This window comes from Cryptomeria japonica, chromosome 8 (assembly GCF_030272615.1).
Source record: "Cryptomeria japonica chromosome 8, Sugi_1.0, whole genome shotgun sequence".
NCBI classification, from domain to species: Eukaryota; Viridiplantae; Streptophyta; class Pinopsida; order Cupressales; family Cupressaceae; genus Cryptomeria; species Cryptomeria japonica.
Window position 1 is genome coordinate 638947599 of NC_081412.1, and position 8554 is coordinate 638956152.

At 31.9% G+C, this 8554-nt stretch overlaps 1 protein-coding gene and 1 long non-coding RNA gene across 2 annotated transcripts; both read right to left on the reverse strand.

Moving 5' to 3' along the window:
* Nucleotides 1–1077: 1077 nt before the first annotated feature.
* Nucleotides 1078–3091, reverse strand: LOC131053663 (AP2-like ethylene-responsive transcription factor AIL7). The gene is made up of 5 exons (XM_057988267.1): nt 2946–3091; nt 2641–2714; nt 2298–2348; nt 2062–2138; nt 1078–1924 (listed from the first exon to the last, which is right to left on the reverse strand). The coding sequence occupies exons 2-5, from the start codon at nt 2682–2684 to the stop codon at nt 1218–1220; spliced, it is 879 nt and encodes a 292-aa protein (XP_057844250.1). The 5' UTR covers nt 2685–2714; nt 2946–3091; the 3' UTR covers nt 1078–1217.
* A 41-nt stretch (nt 3092–3132) lies between these two features.
* Nucleotides 3133–4784, reverse strand: LOC131053664 (uncharacterized). The gene is made up of 4 exons (XR_009107757.2): nt 4598–4784; nt 3544–3628; nt 3375–3451; nt 3133–3143 (listed from the first exon to the last, which is right to left on the reverse strand). It is a non-coding gene; the product is annotated as an uncharacterized LOC131053664 (long non-coding RNA).
* Nucleotides 4785–8554: the final 3770 nt, after the last annotated feature.

Sequence of the window (8554 nt, forward strand, 5' to 3'; positions counted from 1 at the left end):
ATTCAATCATCAGTTTATCAACATAAACTAAGGAGAAGACTGGAGTCACATTCGTGAATTAGGGAGGTAATAGAGGTTGTCACGCTAACATAGACTGGTATCAGAATTGCCTCTCAAAAATGCCTCCGAGGAAGATGTGGTCTCAGCCCTTCCATTCTTCCGATGCCCACCAAGATGGATCTACTGAAAAGGCTTTTGAAACTTTCAAGCAAATGCAGCTGCAATCGACAGGCGTGAACCACTCTGCACATTCCTGAGAAACCCAAACCTCTGCCCTTTCTTTCCAGGCCTAATGTTGTAGTAGAATCCCCTATTTTGCTTCCCTAGGCATTATTTATTCCACTCATTTGAGGCGAGATGGAGTACGAGTGTGGAAATTGTATTTCATAAATGTTCAATGGCTTTTTGCAGGCGTAAGGCCTAGTCCCATTTCTCGCGCCTACCATGCCATTCTCCATATACTTGTCCCTTACCTTATAAATGAGGATTGTCTCCTCGATTATCTGCCCTCTGCCCTTTTCACCTACCACTTACATCTCGGTGATGGAATTTCTTAGCTCATGTAAACATTGGAGGAAAACAGCAGGGGTGCCATACTCACTAAATGCACCCTCTTTTGTTTGGTGTTCATATCTGGTGCCCATACTATGCATTTACTCTCCTTGAATACCATTTCACTGGCCACTTTGTGGGATGTGACAATCTGTTCTCAACCATATTCAGGCATTTATATAAAGAAATTAGTAAAAACAAATCTCAACTGTTTAGTTCCGTGTTCAAGATATTATACAAAATGGTCCGAAAAAATAAACTTGAATGTTCAACCTGCAACATAAAATGGATCAGACCAAGGTTTTAGAGTATGATAAAATAAGTTTGCAAGTTGTCATAAGACAAGTTTAGACAGTACACTCTAAACAATACAGGAGGAGAGAGCTTTTTCAAGATTGTATATATCATAAATCAGATCCAGGTCTTCAAAATGTGAAAAGCATGATAAAATAAGCTGCCAAAGTATCATAAGACAAATTTAAACTGGAAAGTTTAATATTTGACAGTGAGAGATAGAATTCTATTTGAAGATAATAAGATTTTGACAGCTGGAATGATAAAATATGAAACAGATGATAAAATAAGTTCCGTCGGTGTCACAAGACAAGTTTAAACAGATAGAATCCTATTTTAAAATAACTAAGATTTTTACATCCTATATCACTTCACATATTGAACATAATAGAAGGTTGACATGCTTCTCCTGCATTAGGCCCACTTTCGGAGTCCTGAAGAGAGATTGCTTTCCTTATATCACTCCAGATATTGAACATAATGGTAGGTTGAACTGCTCCTCCTCTACTAGGCCCACTTTCTGAATGCTGAAGAGAGAGTGTTTTCCAGTTGGTATCAGGCATTATGCTCTGATGACCAGCTCTCACAAGATCTGAGGACTGCCCAGGGAAGCAGAATGTGGAGGTACCCAAAGACAGCATGTTTTCAAAAGATGGTGCGTTTGGAACAACTAATCGTTCTTGAGTATAACTGAATGGAGATAGAGAAATGTGTGATGGAAGAGAGTAACCTCCCATCACCAGTTCATGGGCACCTGCAATAGTTTTTGAGATTGCCTGTCCATTGATGGTTGTGGGTGCCATACAGCTTGTGCAGGAAGATTTGTTCGCAGTGCTCTCTACATTATTGGTTGCAGGTTCGAAGCTTAACGGATTGTATGGAAAATCATCTATGTCCCCATTGCTTTCCTTATCTTCTAGTGCAAGTCTTGCTCGCTTTGGTTTCCTCCCTACAGTAAGTGTGCCGCTCATGATGGCTTTGACATCATAGCTGCTTTTGTCAAAGTTGGTAAACGCATTTTCTCCTCTCAATTTGATTGCGGCAATGTCATATGCCTTCGCAGCGTCTTCCTCATTGGCTGCGAATTCAAACAAGAGTCATTAGCGATTTCATCTGGTTTGACTATTGGATGCATTTATGATACACTATAGTTCAATGTACTGTACAAGCATTTATTGGAAACATTATACTACAAACTGAGAAAGAATTGCTTACTGAATGTTCCCAGATACAAATCTTTCTTCCCATCAAACCTCCCAAACCTAGCCTGCCACTTTCCATCATGATTATGTCTGCCAAGCCATATCATGGATTTTTAGATCTACCTTAGGACAATGCGGACTTTTATGTTGGTCAGCATTTCACAATGAAATTTAAATTAATTTCATCTTTTCTTATTGATGTCTAAGCTAAGATTATAAGTTCATCTAAGTAAATTATTAGATTCAAACCGTGAAACTCCTCGGTAGGCTGATCTCCTCCTGGAAAAGCCAGTGCTTGAACTGCAAAATTGACATCCGGGAAGTGTTGGATCAAAAAAAAAATTGAACGCAATCAAATTCAGAAACAAAGAGTCCAGAAACAATTTGAAACAAACTCTTTGAAACAATATCTTACCAATATGATGGACTGTAAAGATTATATTATATGCTATGTTCTGGAATGTATAAACATAAATCCAAAAATCTAAAAACAATTCATACCAATATCAGAAACTGTCAAATTAAACATTATGAAGCTGTTTGTGACCTCTTACAGATTCATAGGTGTATAGATGGGAGGAAACCTAATTACCTCCCTATAACTTCAATATATCCTCGCTTTGACATGTTCTTCATTTCTTTCAACTCTCTCTCATAGTTTTTAATCTGCATTTTAAGCAAAAGGTAAAATAAATTTAGTAAAAAGTGTTTCTTAAACTGTCATACAAAGCATCAATAGATAAGACTAACTACACACAAAGGCTGAATTATAGCACAACCTTGAGCTTCTCATACCAGAAAGCCAAATGTTATTCAATTTTAGCATGCTCGACATTTAATAAGGGAAAGTAGAATATCAGCAAATAGAATAGCTTTGAACTTTTAGAAAAACTATACCGGAAAGTTTGTTAGAGCGTCTGGACCCCAATATTTCAGAGCTGCCAGATCATAAGCTCTGGCAGCGCTCTCTTCCTGCTCATAGTCACCTACAATGAACAGTTCAATTATTAATCTGGAACTTAAAAAATGCTACGAACTCAAATTACTTACTACATGTATAACTAACTGATAAAAGTATCTGCTTACCGAGATAGACTGGAGAATCCAATCATTATCAAGAATTCATGGATCACAATAAGACAATTAAATTTCTCTAATTAGTTTCCAGAAGAGAATAAACCTCAGAGATTTTGTTTCAAATTATTGAACATATAAGACAACTTTCTAAACTTACCTGATTTTGATAGGCATTAGAGCCCATTTTGACCTGTAGAAATAAAGCTTTTCAATTGATAACTAATGAGAATATAAATTCATAAAACTAACCTTGTTTACTCTTGCGGTTCGTATTCTCTTTGGTTTCGACCCCGAGATGGGCTTCATATCTCCCTGTCAATCTATGCCTATATTGAGTCCCACATAATCTTACTTAGAATTGGTGCTTTATTTGTTATATATAAATATATATGAAAAAAATATATATGTATCAACAGACTTAGTAACGCCGCGGTAGACTGAACTGTAGCCCGAAGAACTGGAGGACAGGTTTTTGAGATCCATCAATCTCTTTTCGGAATATTCTGCAAATGGATACAAATTTGACATTAGAATCCATAGTTTAGTGGCTTTATTAAGTTCGGCACATACAAACTGTAAATATTATGCTGAGATTGTGTCTTTATGTCTTCTGTTTCCATCACTGTTGTTATTTTATTTATATAGTTTAGGTCTCATAACTCACATTATAGTTTTGATGTCATTATTGTTGAAAATAACTCACATTCAAATAGCTATGATGTTCCAGTTCGAAATGTAAAGCAAACAAAATCAAAATACAAGAATATGGTTTAGATCTGAATAATTGATATTACTAGGTTACAGTCTACTGCAAATTATTCGACTATTATTACGAAACAATGTGTACATATTTTTGATATAATTCAATGACCTAAAAACCATTCTATAATATTACTTGTAAGAGTGCGTTTAAACAAAATACAACTATTATCTTTCACATAAGCGTCAATCTGTAAAATGGGTCAAACCATTACCGTCTAAAATCTGGCCTAGTTACTGATCTATCCGAAAATAGATATTATTAAAAATGAATAAAAATGGTATTTAAAAGATCTAGTAAAGCAAAATAGGAAAACCCTAATCTATGAATATATACAATGTAAACAGGGAATCATAAAATACAAGAAAAAATGATAATGAGCAAATGGGTTTTGACAAATTGACATATAGGTAATAGATTCAATGAAGTTCATACTATAAAATCATTTTTAGATACAATAAAATTGATAGGTTATGCAAATGAGATAGCTCTAACAGAGATCTAAACTGAAATCTATATGAAACAATATTTAAAATCCATTTTTCTTTAAGATTTGCAGATTTAGTATCTTTTAAAGAAATGATGTTCTATTGCAATTCTAAAAAAAACATGTTTAACTTTAATACCTTTCAAAAAAAATTAGAGCTTCAATGCAATCGTATGACTAAAACAATATTTCAAACACTTTTTCAAAAGGTTGCCAATTCTGTACCTTTCAAAGCAATACTCTTTCACTGCAACTCTTGAGAAAAACCCTAACTTTGATACCTTTCAAAGCAATACTCTTTCACTGCAACTCTTGACAAAAACCCTAACTTTGATACCTTTCAAAGCAATAGTGCTTTACTGCAACTCTTCAGAAAAACAACCCCATCCGATCTCGGCAATCCTTGTTTAGAGTAGATTGAAAGTATACAATGCCTTTTCTATTGTATGGGAGATATATATAGATCTAGATGCACAATCTTCAAAATCATGTTATATTATCGAGAATTCATATAATAATGACACGTGATTGGTTTAGGTAAAATATAATGTGTAAAAGGTTTTAGGCTAGATTGGAGGTACAAAATGCCTTCTATATACAATGTCTTTTCTATTGTAGTGGAGATGTATATAGATCTAGATGCACAATCTTCAAAATCATTTTATATTATCGAGAATTCATATAATAATGACACCTAATGGTTTAGGTAAAATGTAATATGTAAAAGTTTTTAGGGCAGATTGGAGGTATAAAATGCCTTCTATACACAATGCCTTTTCGATTGTAGTGGAGATGCATATAGATACAGATGCACAATCTTCAAAATCATGTTATATTGTAGAGAATTCATGTAATAATGACACGTGATCGGTTTAAGTAAAATATAATATGTAAAAGGTTTGAGGGTAGATTGGAGGTATAAAATTCTTTCTATATACAATGCATTTTCTATTGTAGTGGAGATGCATATAGATCTAGATGCACAATCTTCAAAATCATTTTATATTATCGAGAATTCATGTAATAATGACACGTGATTGGTTTAAGTAAAATATAATATGTAAAAGGTTTTAGGGTAGATTGGAGGTACAAAATGCCTACTATGTACAATGCATTTTCTATTGTAGTGGAGATGTATATAGATCTAGATGCACAATCTTCAAAATCATTTTATATTATCCAGAATTGATATAATAATGACACTTGAATGGTTTAGGTAAAATGTATTATGTAAAAGTTTTTAAGGTAGATTGGAGGTATAAAATGCCTTCTATATACAATGCATTTTTTATTGTAGTGGACATGCATATAGATCTAGATGCACAATCTTCAAAATAATGTTATATTATCGAGAATTCATATAATAATGACACGTGATCGGTTTAGGTAAAGTATAAAGTGTAAAAGATTTTAGGGTAGATTGGAGGTATAAAATGCCTTCTATATACAATGTGTTTTCTATTGTAGTGGAGATGTATATATATATATATATCTAGATGCACAATCTTCAAAATCATGTTATATTATGGAGAATTCATATAATCATGACATGTGATCGATTTAGGTAAAATATAATGTGTAAAAGCCTTTAGGATAGATTGGAGGTATAAAATGCCTTCTATATAATAGTACAGAGGTATATATAATGTGTGGATGATTTTAGAGTATATTGGAGGTATGCAGTGCCTTCTTTATAATAGCAGAGATGCATATAAATTTAGATGCATAATTCTCAAAATCACCTTACATTATCTAGAATGTGTATAATGCCTTTTTTATAATAATAGACATGCATATAAATTTAGATGCACAAAAAATACCATTAATAAAAATTTTCCACTATTCAAACCTTTTAAAAATAATTTCCTATTGTACATGGAGTATTTTAAGAGTTCAAATGATCATGTGGCATGCCATTGTTAATTTTTTTTATTGCATATTTAATTTATGTCACTATTTTAGTTATGTTTTTTATTTTATTTAAGTTTTTAAAAATTATTTATTTTATGAATTATAATTTAACATTTATAAATCAAATTTTATTTATTATATTTTATTCAACCATTGAGCTTAATTGGACCCAGTTCAATTCTTCATAGGGACATCTATAAAGAAATCCTAAGTTGTGACTCTTGGTCTTATATAGTTCACTTCTAATATGAAGGTGGTTTATAAATACAACTTTGTTTCTAAGTAGTGACTCTTGGTCTTCCTAAGGATTGTATATTGGTCAAATGTTAGTGCTTGAATGAGCAAGATATTTATAATCCATATGCAATTCAAAAAATAAATTAGCATTTTTGGAAAGAAAAGAAAATTATATTTAATCATAAATTTGTATGTTAATGTCAATTCTCTTTCAATTTGGTTCTATTGAGTGGATTTGTTCAATACAATTACATATTTATAAATGATAAATACTTATGTAAAAATGGATTCATTATTATATTCACATAGATATTACTGTTTCCTTTTTCTAGATCAGTCTTTTAGATAAATCAATTTTGTGTCACATGTAACTAACCCTTGAATTTTAAATTTTAATGTTAAGTTTTTCTTTTCACCATGAGCTAATTTGATGTAGTTTTATGGAAGTTATTGCTATATAACAATATTTAAGTGCATTTAATGTTCATTCATTTATCATTAAAGAAAATTCACAATATTATAGTTAAACATGAGAATCAATTTAGAGATTTTTCAAAGAAAAGTGGAAAAAAGACCTAATACATAATTATTCTAAAATAGTTTAATGTTGAAGAGTATCATCTTTGATTATTTTTAATACTTTAGAGTGAGGCCAATCAAGATGCATTTATTAAGAATATCATAAATATTTTGATCTAGTGATATATCAAATATATTTTGAATAGTCAAGAAGGGTAAAGTAATCTTATGAAACAAATAGAAAAAGTGTACAATTTATTGGTTTAGATCTATGAGATATAAGATATATTTGCACATGTAAAAATGATCTAAAATTGTAAGATTGAACTATAGTTTTCTTAAAGATTATGGCAATATGATGTAGTTGATGAGAGTCTATGTTCTCCTCCTTAGTGAATCTATTATTAATAAATTAAAAAAATCAATTATTGTGAATAAACACCACAACAAACTCCTTCTTGTTATAAAATAAACTTAAGGAAATATGTTAATAAGACAACTATGAAAAGAAAACCATATTCATCATTTCTAAATGCATCAAGTAACAATAAGGTGGAACAAATAGGTAGCAAGAATATGAAAATTTCATTAAATACTTCTATAGCTTCCACACAAAAGGAATCTTATGAAACAAATAGAAAAAGTTTGCAATTTATCACTATAGATCTATGAAGTATAAGATATATTTGCACATGTAAAAATGGTCAAAATTGTAAGATTGAACTATAATTGTTAGTTTAAAAAACAAGTAGAGAAAACACATAATAATGAACACAAAAACAACAGAAAGAATAATAGACACAACAAAAAACTCAAGACACAAGATTAACGTGGCTCACCACTAAATGGCTACATCCACCAGAAATGCAGGGAGGATTCTTATTAACCAATATCCAATTACATAATACATCATGTATGGGCTACACACAACCATTTATATAAACATATCAATATATGAAATGAAGAGTCTTCTAGGGAAGACAAACAACCATGTGACTGTTGGGCTTCATATACCCAACAATCTTCCCCGTGAAGTCCAACCGACACAGCCTGTATCTCCATTCCAAGGCTCATACTACAATTAGCTCTTGAGAAGATTTTAATATCACCAAACTTTGTTCATGAACAGGGCAAATTAATCTTCTCCAAGTTAGATCAGAGTTAAAAACATATTCTCTAACTACTTCATCCGGTAATCCATAATCAGGAATACTACTATCAACAGATGCATAATACACTCCTCCATCAAAGTCTCTTGTTTTTGTGCTCCCCCTTAATAGAATATCTAGAAGATCACCATTATCAGATTTTAATACCCAAATATGAAACTCTTATATAGGTGTGAATAGCCTACTAACATCACTCCCAATTCTCACGGTTGCCTCACTGAATGAATTTGTTGTATTTTGTGCAGAAACTTGTGCAGTACCAACAATCAATGCATTCCACTCTACCTCCACTACTACAATCTACAACAATAAATCATCACTTCTGCAATCTGCCTATTCTTCTTCA